The sequence below is a fragment of the Cebus imitator genome, unplaced genomic scaffold (genome assembly GCF_001604975.1).
Source record: "Cebus imitator isolate Cc_AM_T3 unplaced genomic scaffold, Cebus_imitator-1.0 Scaffold115, whole genome shotgun sequence".
Taxonomy (NCBI): Eukaryota; Metazoa; Chordata; class Mammalia; order Primates; family Cebidae; genus Cebus; species Cebus imitator.
This window is the reverse complement of record NW_016107430.1, coordinates 4,043,096-4,061,398: the sequence shown is the minus strand read 5'-3', so window position 1 is coordinate 4,061,398 and position 18,303 is coordinate 4,043,096. Positions and strand designations below refer to the sequence as shown.

Here is an 18,303-nt window from a genome sequence, read left to right as displayed (position 1 = left end):
TGTTGACCAGGATGGTCTCGATCTCTTGACCTCGTGATCCACCCGCCTCGGCCTCCCAAAGTGCTGGGATTACAAGCGTGAGCCACCGCGCCCGGCCTTTGAACTGTTTTTTTTCCTAATTGCAACCCATGAAATTTTAATACCACACATCTACTGCATTACTGTTTATGTTCTGTGCTTTTACACATAAAAAGAATAATCGTTTTTTACTCCCCCTCCTCCCCCAATAATCCATTTTTGCCCTCCTAGTGGTGCTATCCCCTTTGTTGGGCAGGCACGCACCATTGACATGGGGCCCGGGGGGAAGAGTGGTCCTGTTTCCTTGTCTGCAAATGTGGACAATAGTGATATCGAGGCCACAGGATGATTGTGAGTGATGAGGGGACACTGATTGTGAGAGCTCTTTATGAGCTGTACACCACTGAGATGTCTATGTACCACTGAGATGTCCATGTACCACTGAGATGTCCATATGCCACTGAGATGTCCATATGCCACTGAGATGTCCGTGTACCACTGAGATGTCCATATGCCACTGAGATGTCCGTGTGCCACTGAGATGTCCATGTGCCACTGAGATGTCCGTGTGCCACTGAGAGGTCCGTGTGCCACTGAGAGGTCCGTGTGCCACTGAGATGTCCGTGTGCCACTGAGATGTCCGTGTGCCACTGAGATGTCCGTGTGCCCCTGAGAGGTCCGTGTGCCACTGAGAGGTCCGTGTGCCACTGAGATGTCCGTGTGCCACTGAAAGGTCCATGTGCCACTGAGAGGTCCATGTGCCACTGAGAGGTCCATGTGCCCCTGAGAGGTCCATGTGCCCCTGAGAGGTCCATGTGCCACTGAGAGGTCCATGTGCCACAGAGAGGTCCATTGCCACTGAGATATCCATGTACCACTGAAATCTTCATATACCACTGAAATGTCAGCTGTCATTGCTTCCCTGAAAAGTTGGCGTGAACCCAGGAAGGCTGGCCGCGCACTGCTGGTGTTGTGGGGAATGAGAGAGCTGGGTTAGCTCTTTGTTGTTTCTTGTGCTTAGTGTTTAGGTCAACTATAGCAGGCAGAGTGTGGTATTGGTCCCTGAATGGAACCGATTCAGGGCTGGGATGCCTTGTGCAGATAGAGGAAGGAGCCCTTAGCGAGGCAGGAAAACTTCGAAGGGTACTTTGTGTGAAAAGGGAAGTGAAAAAAGTACTGTTGGCCTGTGTCCTTTCCCAGTCACCTTCCTCTGAAACCTCCTCCCTCGGTATGAATGAGCTGGGGATGCCAGCCAGCAGGCAGGTGTGTTCCCCAGTGAGGCAAGGGCCTCCTCCTGGAGAATAGAGAGTTAAGTTTGGGAATGAATCAAGGCTCCTCTAGGCTGAAATGGGGAAATAGGGGAGCGGGGGTAGACTAGTCCCAGTGCAGAGAGATGGCTAAGGGTAGGTGATGAGGGAGGGGCCTGTGCCCTAGATTGATGTCACAGCCTGGGCCTCCCAGGATGCTGGTCCACAGGGAGTGGGTGGGAAAGTGGCAGAAGGTGAGAAAATGGGGCAGAGAATGAGCAATTGTGAGCAATGTGACTTTGAAATAGGAGAAGTGGTAAGCCAGGGGGCTTTGTGGTGTGGCGGAGGTCTGGTGGGGAGGTAGAGGGTGGTAGGAGAGAGCAGGGTTTATCTGTGATGTCAGGTGTCCACAGGTGGGCAGGGATATGATTTTTCATTCCAGTGTTGTGGAAGGTGGCAAACAAGGAACCTGGGATATTCTAGCCCACTTGAGTGGACTTTGGATTTACCTGGAGGGCTTGTATACCGCAGATTGCTGAGTCTCACCCCTAGACTTTCTGAATCAGCAGCTGTGGCTTGGAGCCCAAGAATTTGCATTTATTTTTTATTTTTTAAGAAACAGCGTCTTGCTCTTTTGCCCAGGTTGGAGTGTAGTGGGGCGAACAGAACTCATTGCAGCCTCGAACTCCTGGGCTCAAGTGATCCTCCCGCCTTCGCCTCTTGAGTAGTTGGGACTATAGGCATGTGCCACCAAGCCAGGCTAATTAAAAAAAAAATTTTTTTGTAGAGATGGAGTATTGATATGTTGTCCAGGCTGATCTTGAACTCCTGGCCTCCAACAGTCCTCCGCCTCAGCCTCCTAAAGTACTGGGATTATAGGAGTAACCTACAGGGCCTGACAAATAATTTGAATTTCTTGGGGATTCTCCAGTGATGTCACTGCAACTGGCTTGGACACCAGACTTTGAGAATCACTATTTTAGCCAAATAGTGATTGTAGGTACATACTCCAGATATTTTCAAAGGACTTGGCAAGCATTCTTTTTTTTTTTTTTTTTTTTTTTTTGAGACAGAGTCTCATTTTGTCGCCCAGGCCGGAGTGCAGTAGTGAGAAGACAGCTCACTGCAGCCTCATCCTCCTGGGCTCAAGCAGCTCTCCTGCCTCTGCTCCCAAGTAGCTGGGACTACAGGTGTGTGCCACCACGCCTGGCTAGTTTTTTGTTGTTGTTATTGTACTTTTGGTAGGCATGCGTTTTCCCCATGTTGCCCATGCTGGTTTCTAACCTGGAGCTCAAGTGATCGCTGTGCCTTGGCCTCCCAAAGTGCTGGGATTCCAGATGTGAGCCACCGTGCGCCCAGCCCTTGGCAAGTTATTTTTTGTTGTTGTTGTTGATTCCCTATTTGGTTTTTATTTGTGTTTCTTCCCTTATGGAAATATAGTTTACCTGCAGTAAATCTCAAATGTGCAGTTAGATCTATTTTGATGAATGCATACATGTGTTACCATTGTGATATTGTGCTATAGCTGGCCTAGAGCCAGAACCTGAGCAACGCCATTTTATAAGACAAAGCTGTGTTTCCAAAAAGTAAGTTGTAATGGCTGCCCCATTCTTCTAGCAATAACTGCTTCTGTAAATAAAGCTGCTAGTTTGCTCTGAAAATGCCCACTATGTAAAGCTGCTTACCTTTTCTTATCAGTACCAGAATAAGCAGCCCAAGCTAATGCCATCTTGGCCCCTGCGACTTGTAATAAGTAACTAAGATCTGTGACTTCCACCACTACCCAGACAATGTGTAAACTAACGTTTATCTTGACTTCTGTAAACCACTTAAGTAACAATCAGAGTGACAAAAGTCCCCTGGCCCTTGGAATGTCCGGAGCCTCCCTCACCCTCATCTCTGCCCAGGAGGTGATTTACAGAATCCACTAGCCCTCGGAATGTCTGAAGCCCTTCATCCCCATCCCTGCTCCTCACCTTCTGGGTCCTAAAACCAGGATGTGGTTTTTCAGCTTAAAAACCCTGCTCTCCCTGAGTTCGACGCCACAGGTTGGAGAGACGTGAGTCCTCTGTGGTTGCCGGCAATAATAAAGACCCTACAATTTGGCATACTTTTGTCTTGGTGTTAATTTAATCTCGAATTTCAGTACTTCACCATTATCCAAATCAAGATAATTTCCCTTACTCTAGAAAATTCCTTCCTGCTCCTTATTCATCAGTCCCTGCCTGCCATGTCCGCTGATGCTGGTTTCTATCACTATAGATTCATTTTACCTTCTGACTCCTATTTTTCAAGTGAAAACATCCTTTTATTTGACTGGGTCAGATTCAAGCACATGCATGTTATTATTTTGAAAATGTCATTGTGTTGTGCCTTAAAAGATCTTAATTCTGAAAACTTTCTTTTGCAGAAGAGGAAAAGAAAGCCAAGAAACCTTGTAAGTTTTGCATTTCTGTAACTGTTTGTTTCTTGAGACTGCCCGAGCACAGAACTAAATGCTGGTAGCAAGAGTTGATCTCTCTCATCAGGGTTCTGTGATGGGATCTGTATGATTCCATTCTGTATGGCAGCAGGCCTGAGTCTGGAGGGGAGGACAAGCATAAATGAGTGAGATGAATAGGGTGACTTTAGCCCTGTGTGGTGTCCCCTGTTGTTAGCGTGGAAGGGAGTAGAGACCAACCTGTTGCTCTGTATCATGTTTCTCTTTCCTTACAGCCTCGGGACTGACAGTGGAATTAGAACGAGACAGCTCGGAGGGTGAGTTATCATGCGTAAGGAGCTTTGGGGTGTCCACTCTGAGTTTGCAAATAATTTGCATTTCTTAGGGATTCTCCAGTGATGTCACTGCAGCTAGCTGGCTTGGGCACCAGACTTTGAGAATCACTATTTTAGCCAAATTCAGTTCTTGTAGGTACACACTCCAGATATTTTCAAAGGACTTGGCAAGCATTCTTTTTTTTTTTTTTTTTTTGAGACAGAGTCTCATTTTGTCGCCCAGGCCGGAGTGCAGTAGTGAGAAGACAGCTCACTGCAGCCTCATCCTCCTGGGCTCAAGCAGCTCTCCTGCCTCTGCTCCCAAGTAGCTGGGACTACAGGTGTGTGCCACCACGCCCGGCTAGTTTTTTGTTGTTGTTGTACTTTTGGTAGACGTGGGCTTTCCTCATGTTGCCCATGCTGGTTTCTAACCCAGAGCTCAAGTGAACCCTGTGCCTTGGCCTCCCAAAGTGCTGGGATTCCAGATGTGAGCCACCGTGCGCCCAGCCCTTGGCAAGTTTTTTGTTGTTGTCGTTGATTCCCTATTTGGTTTTTATTTGTGTTTTTTCCCTTATGGAAATGTAGTTTACCTGCAGTAAATCTCTTTTTTCCCTGCATTAAATCTTAAATGTGCAGTCAGATCTATTGTGACAAATGCATACATGTGTTACCATTATCCAAATCAAGATAATTTCCCTTACTCTAGAAAATTCCTTCCTGCTCCTTATTCATCAGTCCCTGCCTGCCATGCCCGCTGATGCTGGTTTCTATCACTATAGATTCATTTTGCCTGCTGACTCCTATTTTTCAAGTGAAAACACCCTTTTATTTGACTGGGTCAAATTCAAGCACATGAATGTTATTATTTTGAAAATATCATTGTGTTGTGCCTTAAAAGATCTTAATTCTGAAAACTTTCTTTTGCAGAAGAGAAAAAGAAATCCAAGAAACCTTGTAAGTTTTGCATTTCTGCAACTGTTTGCTTCTTGAGACTGCCCGAGCACAGAACTAAATGCTGGTAGCGAGAGTTGATCTCTCTCATCAGGTTCTGTGATGGGATCTGTATGATTCCATTCTGTATGGCAGCAGGCCTGAGTCTGGAGGGGAGGACAAGCATAAATGAGTGAGATGAATAGGGTGACTTTAGCCCTGTGTGGTGTCCCCTGTTGTTAGCGTGGAAGGGAGTAGAGGCCAACCTGTTGCTCTGTATCATGTTTCTCTTTCCTTACAGCCTCGGGACTGACAGTGGAATTAGAACGAGACAGCTCGGAGGGTGAGTTAACATGGGCAAGAAGCTTTGGGGTGTCCGCTCTGAGTTTGTTCTGCAAATTGCTCTCTGTTTCCTCTCTCAGCTGCAGCCGCTGGAGCCAAAGGTGCCAGCTCACAGCCGAACGCAGCATCTCTCAAGGCCAAGGTGCTGGAGACCTTCCTGGCCAAGTCCAGACCTGAGCTCCTGGAGTGTGAGTAGCTTCCGTGCTGGTGCGCGCTTCCGCTGGTTCTGTCTCTCCTCAGCCACTCTGTACAGTTGTGTGAGGCCAGCTGGCCGGCTACCTCCGCCGTTTCCCTTCACTCGTCCTCTACTTTGTTGCTCCCTTATTTTCTCCCAGTCATCAGTGCCTTTCTTGACTTCTTTCCTAACCAGCTCAGATTTCACAGTGGGTCCTTTGACTCTCCCTCTTGCTGTCCATTCTGGACTTACTGAGCTCACCTTTGGCGCCTGCATGTCCCCTGCAGAGAAGGCGGGGTGATTGTGGTCACCAGCCTTCACCTGGCTGGTATCCCCTGTCCCCTCCCCACCACTCTCCAGAGCCACGATTCCCAAGACTTCCTACAGCCTTCTCCCTGTCCTGCCCACCTTCTGCTTCACGGAGAAGAGAGACGGTGAAAAAGGGGTTCCCCCTGCTCTGTTAATTGTCATCGAACCTGCATCTACCGTGCCCCCTTCCTCGCCTCCTGGTCCCTTTCCCAAGGCTGGTCCCTGGCCCTGAGCTCTGGAGTCTGCTCCTCATGTGCTCTCTGGAGCCTTCTGCTCTCTCTTCGGCCTTTCCACTCCCATCTCTTCACCCTCAGCCTCTCTACCGAGGCGTGCCTATCTGTAGTGTGTTTACATCTATCCAAATCACAAAAACGGACCCAGCAAAACTGTTTTGGCTCCAGCTCTGTTTCCTGCCTCCCTTTCACCCGAATGCTTGTTAAAAATACAGATTCCTAGCCGGGTGTGGTGGTTCATTCCTATAATCCCAGCACTTTGGGAAGCCAAAGCGGGTGGATTACCTTATGTCAGGAGTTCGAGACCAGCCTGGCCAACATGGTGAAACGCCATCTCTACTAAAAATACAAAAAATTAGCCAGGCGTGGTGCCACACGCTTGTCATCCCAGCTACCTGGGAGGCTGAGGCACAAAAATCGCTTGAACCCAGGAGGTAGAGGTTGCAGTGAGCTGAAATTGTGCCACAGCACTCCAGCCTGGCAACAGAGAGCGAGACTCTGTCTTTACAGACAAACAAGCAAAACCAAAAAAACCCAAAAAACAAATTCCTGGGCCCTGTTCCAGTTCTACAGGATCAGACTCAGGCAAGCACGGAAAGCTTTTATGTTTAGCTCATTTCCTCCATGGTCCTTTTGAGGACGATTGGGGAAAAGCAGCTCTGCAGATTGTCCACACTGGTGGCTCTCAACTGTTGGCCACGTGTTAGAATCCTCTGGGGAGCTTTTTAGAATCCCCGATGCCCAGGCTGCCCCCCAGACCGGTTCACTCAGAATCTCAGTGTTTAGCTGTCCAGGGTTGCAGTGTGGGGCCGAGGTGAGAGCCCGAAGTCTAATCCTTTGTCACTGCAGTCTGACCTCTCTCCTGCCCTTGACTCAGGCAGCTCTGAGGTCATCAGTGGCCTCTGTGTCACAAAATCCAAGGGATGCCTTTCAGCTTTTATTTAGCTTCACCTCTCAGTGGCATTCCTCCTCCTTCTGACACTCTTTCCCCTTGACCCTTGAGCCGCTACACCCCCCTGGGTTTCCACCCACCCCTCTAGTCAAGCTCCTTTGTAAGCTTGTCCCACTTGGAAATGGGTGGAGTTCCTTCATCAAGGCCAGGCCTAGGACCTGCCCACTTTCCCTCTTCTTGTTTCTTCTTTACCCACATGCAACACTCCATGCAGCACCTGCCAGCGGTACCCACCTCCACGTGGTGGCCAAAACCAATCACTGAAAAATACACCTCAGGCCCTTCCTTCACCTGCAGCTGCAGCAGACTTGGTGGAGATCTGTGGGTCCCTTAGTTCCTCAGGGCTGGCCTCCTTGTAGCTCCCCACTGTCTTTGCCCCCCATGAGAGGCCCAGACCAGCCCCAGGCTGGAGCTACTCTTGCCCAAGCTACTGGTGGTGGTGCTGAGCCATGTGTTTCAGGAGCTGCTGTGCACTTGGTGGCAGCTGCATAAGCAGGGAAAGTAAAGTTCTAGCCACTTAGGGCCTTTGCTCCCCACAGCTTATTCATTTTGCCTAAGGGGAAACTCGGGCTCCAGTGAAAAGTGCCATGCCCCTGAGCCACCTAGCAAGTGAGTAGGGGCAAAAGAGACTAGGATGAAAGTCCGGGTCTCTTGGTTTCCAAGTTCCCAAGCTAAGATTTGTCCCTGTCTGCCTTGCTGCCCCATGAGCTGTTTCCTATGGGTCCCCAGGATCTCCTGTGAGGGTGGGGGCAGAGGAGATTGAGTATGGGGATGACACTGAGGGGAGCTTCATCCTCAGATCTGGAACTGCTTGTAAGTGGCAGGAAGGATAGGGAGGACGTGCTAGTGTCACACCAAGGATATAGTCAGGCCATGTCTATGCTTACAGACCTTGCTTGGCTCCCTGCTGCCCACCAGTTAAAGTCTAGACTCCTGAGTTCTTCCCTTTCTAGCCCCAACATGTTTCCCTTCTCCTGCTGCATCTGTGTTCCCAGCCACCCAGCTTCCTCGATCCTGGCACACACCCACCCTTCTGGCACTGCATGGCTTCACCCTCAGCGTTCCCTCTGTCTGGAATGGCCTTTCTCTCTCCTCTGTCTAGCTCTCATCTTCTGTTACTTACTTCCAGCTCCAGCCTGTCAGTGAAATGTTCCCCAGCTGTAGCATCAGTTGCCTTATCTCTGTGTCCCTACAGTGTGTGCCTACGCTTTTGGCAGAGTGTGAGTCTCATAATGTTGTTACTGATGGACTTGCCTTGCTTGTTGGAGTGTGAACTCCATGAGGCAATCAGAATCTGTGTCAGTCATTTGCCTGGTAAATTATTTTGGACTCATGAATGGGCGGACACACGGATGACTGATAGATGATAGATGGCTGGCTGGGCAGAATGGATGGAGGGATGGATAGATGAGTTGATGGATAATGGATGGGTGCATAGATGGACAGATGGATAAATGGATAGATGACTAGATGAGTGGATAGATGAATGAATGAATGAATGGATAAATGGAAAGACAGAAGGATGGATAGATAAGTGAATGGACGAGTGGATAGATGGGTATATGGACACATGGGTAGATGGCTAGATGGATGGATGGATACATGGATAGACAGATAGATGGATAGACAGTTAGATGTATGGATGGACAGACAAATGGGTAGATGGGTGCATGGATGGTTAAAACTGGTGAATAAATAGTACCACATTGGGAAAGGTCTAAAAGTGAGAGCACTTTGGGCCCCTTGTAATTAATCCTTGGGGTGATGTTTTCTCAGATTACGTTAAAGTCATCCTGGACTACAACACTGCCCACAAAAAGGTGGCTCTGTCACAGAACTATACAGTAGCTTCTGTGGCTGAGATGCCTCAGAACTACCGGCCGCATCCCCAGAGGTTCACTTACTGCTCTCAGGTGCTGGGCCTGCACTGCTACAAGAAGGGGATCCACTACTGGGAGGTGGAGCTGCAGAAGAACAACTTCTGTGGGGTAGGCATCTGCTATGGCAGCATGGACCGTCAGGGCCCCGAGAGCAGGCTCGGCCGCAACAGCGCCTCCTGGTGCGTGGAGTGGTTCAACACCAAGATCTCTGCCTGGCACAACAACGTGGAGAAAACCCTGCCCTCTACCAAGGCCACACGGGTGGGCGTGCTTCTCAACTGTGACCACGGCTTTGTCATCTTCTTCGCTGTTGCTGACAAGGTCCACCTGATGTATAAGTTCAAGGTGGACTTTACTGAGGCTTTGTACCCGGCTTTCTGGGTGTTCTCCGCTGGTGCCACGCTTTCCATCTGCTCCCCCAAGTAGGCAGGCCATGGACACTTGGACTGACTGCCTGCAGAGGTCCCAAGACCCTAGTGAAAATCCAGCAGGCAGAACTCTCCTTGGAGAATTCCCCAAGAGGCCCTAAGGATTGGGAGCATGGGAGGGGGGCAGGCAGGAGGGTGGGAGATGGCATTTAGCCAGGGAAAAGGGGTGGAGGTGATTGTGTTGTGGGCAAGGAGGCATTTCCACCCCCTGGTGCCTATCAGGGCAGGGTGACCTGCTTCCCATTGTTCTGGGAAATCTCCAGCCTGCTGGGCAGCTGGGCAGAGCTCTGGGGAGTGAAGTCATGAGTGCGAATTCCTCTTAGAAAAAATCCATAGCTACTGTAGGTTCTGTCTTGGGCCACTTGGATCTGAAGGCTGCCCCTTTGCTCTCTAGGGTAGCCTTCAGATCTTGGTGTTTTGATTACTTACCATAGATGTTTTTAAAATTACAAAGTTATTGAATTTGGTTGAATTACACAACCTCCGTTACCCGCATGTTGGGGCTCGATCTCCTGGTTATTAGCTGTGCTTGAGGAAACACCCACAGCAATCTCTACCCAGAATAGAGTTTCCTAAAGAAGCATGCCCTCTTTCTCCACTGGAAAATAGTGCTGTTCCCTTTCTACCCTGCTCACCCATCACTCCCCATTGATGGTTTTCAAACAGGAAACTTTTCAACTAAAGCTTCAAACCATGACTGGAATGAGCCTGTGTTGGATTTGTGATTCAGCGTCAGGTGATCCCAGTCCAGTTTGGATGGAAATCCTTCCCAAGTGTCATGAGAAGCATCTTGGCAGAGATGCTTTGGTGGCAGCCATGAGCTTTGCTGGAGGCCTTGCTTCCCATAGCCTTGGCTGCAGGGCAAGGAACTCTGCCAGGCAAGGGGGACACTGCCCTGGGTCAACAGAAGCCTGGTGGGTTTGCTCATGTTAGAGTGTCCTGCTTTCTTACTGACAACTCTTGGCGATAGCTCCTCTCCCCTGGATTGTGAGATACGGAATGACAGTGCAGGTTATCACTGAAGCTGGCACAAGCAGCCAGCTAAGCTGGATCTCTGAAGCCTGCTATCATGGAGATAGGCTGCCTCAGGGACCACACTAGACCACTTGCTGGGGTGGCAACCTAGCACCAAAAGGGTCTTTTAGCAAACCTCCTGGGGAACAGGAACATTGCTGTTTATCCCTGGCCACAGGCTGCAGACCCAGCACTGGCCCTCGCATGAGTCAGAGCCTGGGGCTGGCCCTGCCCCCTTCTGCTGCCTTCCTCCTTTGAGCCAGTTCTATAAACTCACATTGATCAGGGAGGGAATGAGTTAAAGAGGGTTACACAAGTGGCTATTTTCCCTGCAGTGTTTCTGTGCAGTGAAAATAACCCAGTCCACTAAGGGGCAGGAGTGAGTGGATTGCTGGATTTTCCCCAAGCTCCTTATAGCCGGATGTTGTCAGGATGTTAAGTGTGAGGAACTTAACCTCTTATAATGAAATGAGTTCAGCTCTGGGCTTTGCTTAGAGGAGAGCTCCCGTCAGGCTTCTTATAATATGAAAAGAGGTTACCAGGGGAAGTAGAGACCCCAGACCTTTTCATATGGATATTTGAGAATGTAGTGCATCTCAGGCCTCATGCTGGAATTCTACGGCACTCTAGGCAGGGCAGAGCACTTGATATTCTGGACAGGTACACACCTGACATGCAGGTACATACCTGATCGGTGTCATCTCCCAACAAGGATTTTCACTTCATTGGGAGAGCAGTAGTCTTTGTAGGGAAGACATCCCTGCAATAGGTAATATGTGGTCCTTAGAAGTTTTCTTCCTTACTACTTGGATGAAAAGTTCTTTGGTGATTCTTCTCTGCTTTTGAAGATGATCAAAAGCATTTTCATTGATTCTCTGAAACGAAAGCCTTGTCTGAAACCAATTAATACTTGGGAAACAGCTAGGCTTAGAGGTGTAGAATGCCAGAGATTAATCCATGGCTCCTGCTCTGGCTCTCTTCTGCAGAAATGGGGACAGTAGGGAGGCTCCTTCCCTGGCAAATGTGCAGCTCAGGGTAGGGAAGCATGAGTCCCTCTGTTTATAAGAGGGTCAAGTAGGTAACCAAAGCCGAGCTCTGTGCAAGGTGCTTTGGAGTTGTAAATTGAGGAGTGCATCCTTGCTGTCTTTAACCATTCTGTTTGCAATGGTAAGACCTTATGTAAGCTAGCCTTGCAGGGCCACCACACAACCCTGGAGTCCTAGAGTTGGAAGAACCTTTGTGTCCATCTGACTTCTCATTTTGTAGAATATGATGAGAAAGTAGAGGGTTACTCTGTTCACCACTCTTTCTGTTCCATTAGGGAGGAGAAGCCTGGTAGCATGTATGAGGGGAACACTCTTCTGGTATGCTGGGAAGTATCAGAAATTCCCAGAAACACAAACACAAAATACTATCCTAGACCCAGCTACTGGGGACTGTCCCAGTCAGTGTGGTATGATAAACAAAAGGTTAGGATCAAGTCTGTATTTTTCAAGATGCGATGGCTGATTATTCCTGTTTTAAGTACTCTGAAATCGATCTGCGATCAATAATACTAATATGTTATCTTTGACCATTTTCTGCCTCTCACTATTGATTTTAATTAATTAGGAGTATTTGAACTGTTACTTCTTGAGCTTAATTTTTTTAGAGTGAACTCTTTAAGGAGATAATCATGGCTGTAGACAAGATCAGGGCTGGCTGACGTGCCTTAGAAGCTTTGAACGCTATAAAGCAGTGTTTGGCGTTCTCTCCCGCATTGCAGTGTGGGTAGAAAGTGCGGTTTGTTCGTCATGCTGTTGTCAACAAATGAGCTGTCCACTACAGATGGCTACTGCCCAGGAACCTGTCCAGGCCCCACCCAGGGGCTCCCAAGGGTTGAGATTTCAGCAGACCTGTAGCCAGCATACTTAGTCTTACCCTGGGTAGAGCTCCTCTTCAGGAAGCTTTTGATAAGGAATTCTCAGACTGATAGGATGTCCGTCTGGATTTCGCTGTGGGATAATCTAACCGTGGGGGTTAAGGGAAAGGGGGTGGGTATCAATGAAAGAGTAATCCACAAATGGATAATCAGTTACTAGAGACGGAGGTGGGAGGGTTCATTATATTATTCATTCCACTGTGGTATATGTTTGAAAATGTCTATAATAAAAAGCTTCAAAAAAAGAAACAAAAATAGTTCAGGCCAGCAATGGGCCCTGTTTAGTGGATTTTATCCTTGTTTGAATTAGGATTGGAGGTGCAGGAGGTGTGGATTGGAGGTTGTCTAAAGAATTGGACTGGACTTTGTCCCTGGTTCCTGGGAGGAAGTCTTTCAGTCCTTGACCTTTCCGGGGTAATAGGAGTATCTTTGTTATTTGTGAGGCCATGGGATCACACCTGAGCTTATGCTAAGAGGTGAGATGACTCAGAGCTGGGGCTGGACACCAGAAAGACTGACCGTGTGATTAGAGGGTTGAGGCTTTGAGTCAGCCTGACCTATGGGGGTGGAGGACTGGAGGCTGAGTTTAGTCATCTGGTCAGTGCTTTAATCAATACATCATGAAACCCCAAGAAAAACTCTGGACACTAAAGCTCAGCATAGCTTCCTGGTTGGTGGAGCCATGGCTGTGCCGGCAGGGAAGTGTGCCCCAATTCCATGAAGAGAGGCCACGGGAGCGCTGTGCTCGAGGCCCTCCCAGACCTTTCCCTATGTCTTATTTGGCTGGTGGGGCTGATTTGTATCCTTCATAATAAAATAATCATAAATACAGTCCTGAGTTCTGTGATTTTTAGAGAATGATTGAACCTGAGGAAGGTCATGGTACCCTCCTGAGTTTGTAGCCAGTTGGTCACAAGTGCCAGTGGCCTGGTATCCCCACGTGGGGCTTGTGTCTGAAGTAAGGGCAGCCCTGTTGGCAACTGTGTCCCTTCACTGGCAGCATCTGATCTAACTCTGGTGGTGGTTGTCAGAATTGTGGTGCAGAGGTGGTGGGATCTGCACACCTTGAGTAAGCCCTTCTCGACGAAGCCTGTTGGAAGAAAACACACTACTTTTCATGGGAGGCTCCCTAGTTTCTTCTCACCTGTGTCAAGTCCCCTTGGTTTACTGTCCTGGGTTTTGTTCTCTCTCATCCCTAGCCCCCTTTGCATGTTTTCCTTCCTGTCACTGTAACCATAAAAATATTCAGTATGTCAGTGACAGACTTGTCCTTCTGTTCAAAGATGACTCTTCAACTGGGGACGCTTTTTTTTTTTTCTAATAAAAAGTTCAGGATGGTAAGTAGTGACTCCTTACTAAAGGCAAGCTGGGAGTGTGTGTGTGTTAGTGTGTGTGGGTGGGCACACGTGTATGGTTTTTAAGTCACTCGTGGTCTGCTGGAGTGACCCATGGGCTAAACTTGGACTTGCTCATCGGTTTTACCTCTGTTTTCTCATCAGTTCCCAGGCAGTCTTGAAATGCCATAGCATCATGAGTAACCGATGGATCCCCAACTGTTATTGACCTTGGAGTCACAGTCTACCCGTATTGTAGATCAATTCCAATACATAAAATACAGGAAGGCGCTAAAAAGCAAATTAAAGAGTAAAGGGGAAAGGATACATTGAAACAGCCTAGTTTAAAGGGGGCAATTTGTAATGAATGCACACACAAAACAGGGTTCTTTTGCTGATGCCTCTGCTGCCTTATTGAGCTGTGTGTCCTTGTCCAGGCACATCTCCTTTCTGAGTCTTTTTTTTTTTTTATTTTTCCATATAAAATTTTAATTGATAGTGTCACAGCCAGAAAATTAAGAAAGAAAAGGAAGAAGACCATTTATAATTTTCTTCCCTAAACCATCTATTATAGCATTTTGGAATTTTTTTTTTCTGTCAGTGTTTTTTTTTTTTTTTTAGACGGAGTTTCACTCTTGTTATCTAGGCTGGAGTGCAATGGCACGATCTCGGCTCACCGCAACCTCCACCTCCCGGGTTCAGGCAATTCTCCTGCCTCAGCCTCCCGAGCAGCTGGGACTACAGGCACGCGCCACCATGCCCGGCTAATTTTTTGTATTTTTAGTAGAGACGGGGTTTCACCATGTTGACCAGGATGGTCTCGATCTCTTGACCTCGTGATCCACCCGCCTCGGCCTCCCAAAGTGCTGGGATTACAGGCTTGAGCCACCGTGCCCGGCCTCTGTCAGTGTTTTTTAACTTGGTAGTTAAATAATTTATTACATATTACAAATTCTTTCAGCATTTCTTTCTATTTAATATTCAGTGTTTTTCTTAATATATACTTTATTACATTTTAGGTTTTGGGGTACATGTGAAGAATATGCAAGATTGTTGCTTCTTTCTGAGTCTTAACTTTGCCTGCATTAAAGGTTCCATGGGGATCAGATGAAATTTTTGAGGTAAAAATAGGTTAACATTTAAAATATGGTACATGTGATTATTCTAGCTTCTCTACATACTCATACACACACCTACATTTTGAGGGGAATCCGGTTGGGGGCTGCCTTGGGAACAAGGACACAGTATTATAGCCAAAGGGCCTTTTCTCTCAACTGAGGCATGTTGGCATTGCCACCACTCCCTTCTTGGGCTCCATTCCCCAGAGAGTTCCTGCACCCAAGGGCTGCTGACATTGGGTGAGCCCCACCTACTCCCTCCCCTTGTGTATTTGGACTTTATTCTCCTTTCTGCCTCACTGTATCTCCTTCTCCCTGCCGGCTTCCTGAGCTTGTTCTGTGAACCACAGATAAGCCATTTGCAGGCACAGGCTGTGCTGGACCCTGTTCGCTGTTTTTGGCACCCTGTCCCTGATCTGGGATGGCAAAGCAGGCCGGTGTCCTCAGATGGCTTCTAGGGATCCAGCCACAGGTGCCTCTCCCTGTCTTTCACCCCAAGACTCGCTTCTGTTCTATCTACCCTCTGGAGCTTCATTGATTTGTTTGTTTGTTTGTTTATTTTCTGAGAGCCTCTAGCTCTGTTGCCCAGGCTGGAGTGTAGTCGCCCAATCTTGGCTCACTGCAACCTCTGCCTCCTGGGTTCAAGCGATTCTCCTGCCTCAGCCTCCCGAGTAGCTACCCAGTATCAAGGGTAGCACCTTGATTACAGGCATGCACCACCATGCCAAGCTATTTTTTGTATTTTTAGAGTACAGATGGAGTTTCACTATGTTGGCCAGGCTGGTCTCGAACTTCTGGCCTCTAGCAATTTGCCCTTTGGCCTCCCAAAGTGCTGGGATGACAGGCGTGAGCCACTGTGCTCAGTCTTCTTCATTGAATTGTTCATTGCCTAGCCATGAATTCAGCATGTGGAAGAAATGTTAATACTTTGAGGTAAACAAAGACAGGCTAGGCCAGCTAGAGAGCTGGTTGAGTTTCCTGTCAATGGAAGCGTAAAGATAGGTTGGACAGTTTAGTTATCCTTTTCTCTTAAATCAATTCATTATTATTATTATTATTATTATTTGAGACGGAGTCTCGCTCTTGTTACCCAGGCTGGAGTGCAATGGTGCGATCTCAGCTCACCGCAACCTCCGCCTCCTGGGTTCAGGCAATTCTCCTGCCTCAGCCTCCTGAGTCGCTGGGATTACAGGCACGTGCCACCATGCCCAGCTAATTTTTTGTATTTTTAGTAGAGACGGGGTTTCACCATGTTGACCAGGATGGTCTCGATCTCTTGACCTCGTGATCCACCCGCCTCGGCCTCCCAAAGTGCTGGGATTACAGGCTTGAGCCACCGCGCCCGGCCCCAATTCATTATTTTTCTAAAAATGATACACAGTTGATATGAGTAGGCTTGTGTCCCCACCCAAATCTCATCCTGAATTGTAATCCCCATAATCCCTGCTTGTCAAGGGAGAGAGCAGGTGGAGGTAACTGAATCATGGGAGAGGTTTCCCCCATGCTGTTCTCGTGATAGTGAGTTTTCATGAGACCTGACGTTTTATAATGGGCTCTTCCCCCTTGGCTCAGCACTTCTTCTTCCTGCTGCGTTGTGAAGATGTTGCTTTGCTTCCCATTTGACTTCTGGCATAATTGTAAGTTTCCTGAGGCCTCCCCAGCCATGCTGAACTGTAAGTCAATTAAACCTCTTTCCTTTATAAATTACCCAGTCTCAGGGAGTTCTTTATAGCAGTGTGAAGACGGACTAATACAATGGTAATTATGAAGGACTAAAGCAGGACAGAAAATTACAAATAAATCATCTCAAATGCTACTATCTGGAAATAAATCTGCCTCTTAGTGGATAAATAGACATATGCATGCATCGATGATGTTGTAAACATGATGGAGAGATGGCAGATAAGTAGAATGGTAGATAGTCAGCGGTTTTTAATCTTTCTGGAATCACAGACCTCTCTGGGAATCTGTAGCTTGACCTCAGACCTCCCTCACCAGAACAACACATGCACACACATACACAGAAGGCAACTTTGCACACAGTTTTAGCGAATTCATGAAAAGCTGCTGCCTTAGAAGGACTGATGATCTTTCTGTAGCCCCATGAAAAGGTATATTTAATTTCATAATGGAAACAAGAAAACAGTGTTATAGGCATACAATATATTCACAACTAGGAGCAGCTGCCACACTGTCTGCACCAAAGCACACACACCACACCTCCACACACACACCCATACCCACACTCGAACACATGAACCAAGCAAAGCCAGCTGCTCTGACCTTTTCCATGAATGTATATTTGCTACTTGCTAATTCTTTCTGTCATCTGCTGGCACTTACTCTCGAGAAATGTGAAAAGTCGTGAGCTTATGCTAGGACCTGCCATCCTCCCTGCATTCGGACAGCTCCTACCCACCTGATGCTGACCTGTCCGATGATGAATCTCCCAATGCCAGCCTGCTCCCCGACCTGCCACCCCTCACTCTGTCCTAGAGGCACAGTGCCTGTGACCAGTAGCTGCAGGATGCCTTCCACATAAGCCTCCAAAGAGCTGGGGGGCGGGTGAGCCTGCACCCATGCAAAAGGCTGAGATACTCCCTCTTCTGCAAGCCCTCAGACTGCAGTGCTGGTGCCTTCCCCCATACCGACTCACCTCACAGGAGGGCCATGCTCCACCTGTATCTCTCAGAGGCAAAACTGCCAGCTCCTTTCTCCTGTCTTGGGTTGGCTGGCACTGGGGTGGGCACCTAGGATATAGCCTCTGCCCATGGCACTGGGCCTCTACTTTTTTTTACATGTGTGCACCCCCAGCTTGGCCAACCCTCAGCCTGGCGGTTGGGCCCAAAGCATCTTTCCCTCCCCTTGGCGTCTGTGGGATTGGGATGAATGTCTAGCTCCCATCTCCTTCTCCCCTTTTGTTGCTATTGGGAGCTGCTGGCTCAGGGCATTCCACCTCCAGGCTCTGGGTTCTACTTCCATAGAGGGGCTCCCGGACCCATCCTGACACCCACCCCACAGTCAGGAGGGCCAAGGCCCCATGCTGGATATTTAAATTTAGAGGCCAGGCTCCAGGGCGCATAGACAAATAAATACTCTTTCAGCATTAAAAAAAAAAAAAAAAAGGAGAAATACAAAAGGTCAAAAAACCTAGTAGAAGAACATTTCCAATTTGAGAGCATTCTATTGGCTATTTTAAATTATATTCCTGTGAATTGGAGACAGATTGCCATTGTAATATTGGGACAAAGCAGTGTGGTGTGTGAGGAAAACCCCAGCTTCACCATTCCTGTGACCTTGGCAAGTTACTGTGCTTCTTTATTTCCTCACCAACAGAATGAGTGTAATGACATCTTAGTGTAATGGCACAACGAAATGAGACACAGTCAGCAGCTGACACACAGCACATGCTCCATGCTCGTGGGGTCGTTATAATCATCACAGTCTAGGCAGCTTAAAGACAGTGATAAATGGAAGTGCTGCAGTAATGCTAATTCCCTTAAAAAGCAGTGTCAGCTCAGTGTTCTGTGGGCACACAGTGTAAAAACTGTTGGGCTTTTTGGTAAGTTAAGGCAGGATGGGAAGTAGGGCTGTGGCCAGCTTTGAAAAAAATAAAATCTGGCCAACTTCCTCAGTCTTTTCATTCAT

At 48.0% G+C, this 18,303-nt stretch overlaps 1 protein-coding gene across 2 annotated transcripts in view; it reads left to right on the top strand.

Annotated features, from left to right (window-relative positions):
• TRIM25 (tripartite motif containing 25) overlaps window positions 1-12,440 on the top strand; it is a 28,513-nt gene extending 16,073 nt beyond the window's left edge. The window contains exons 6-11 of one of the 2 annotated variants that reach the window (XM_017538827.2): window positions 3,676-3,702; window positions 3,981-4,022; window positions 4,947-4,973; window positions 5,251-5,292; window positions 5,372-5,479; window positions 8,737-12,440. In XM_017538827.2, coding sequence (XP_017394316.1) covers window positions 3,676-3,702; window positions 3,981-4,022; window positions 4,947-4,973; window positions 5,251-5,292; window positions 5,372-5,479; window positions 8,737-9,266 — 776 coding nt within the window. In that variant the 3' untranslated portion in view covers window positions 9,267-12,440. The remainder of the gene's footprint in view (window positions 1-3,675; window positions 3,703-3,980; window positions 4,023-4,946; window positions 4,974-5,250; window positions 5,293-5,371; window positions 5,480-8,736) is intronic. The other variant, XM_017538826.2, reaches the window with a different exon arrangement.
• The last annotated feature ends 5,863 nt before the right edge of the window (window positions 12,441-18,303 follow it).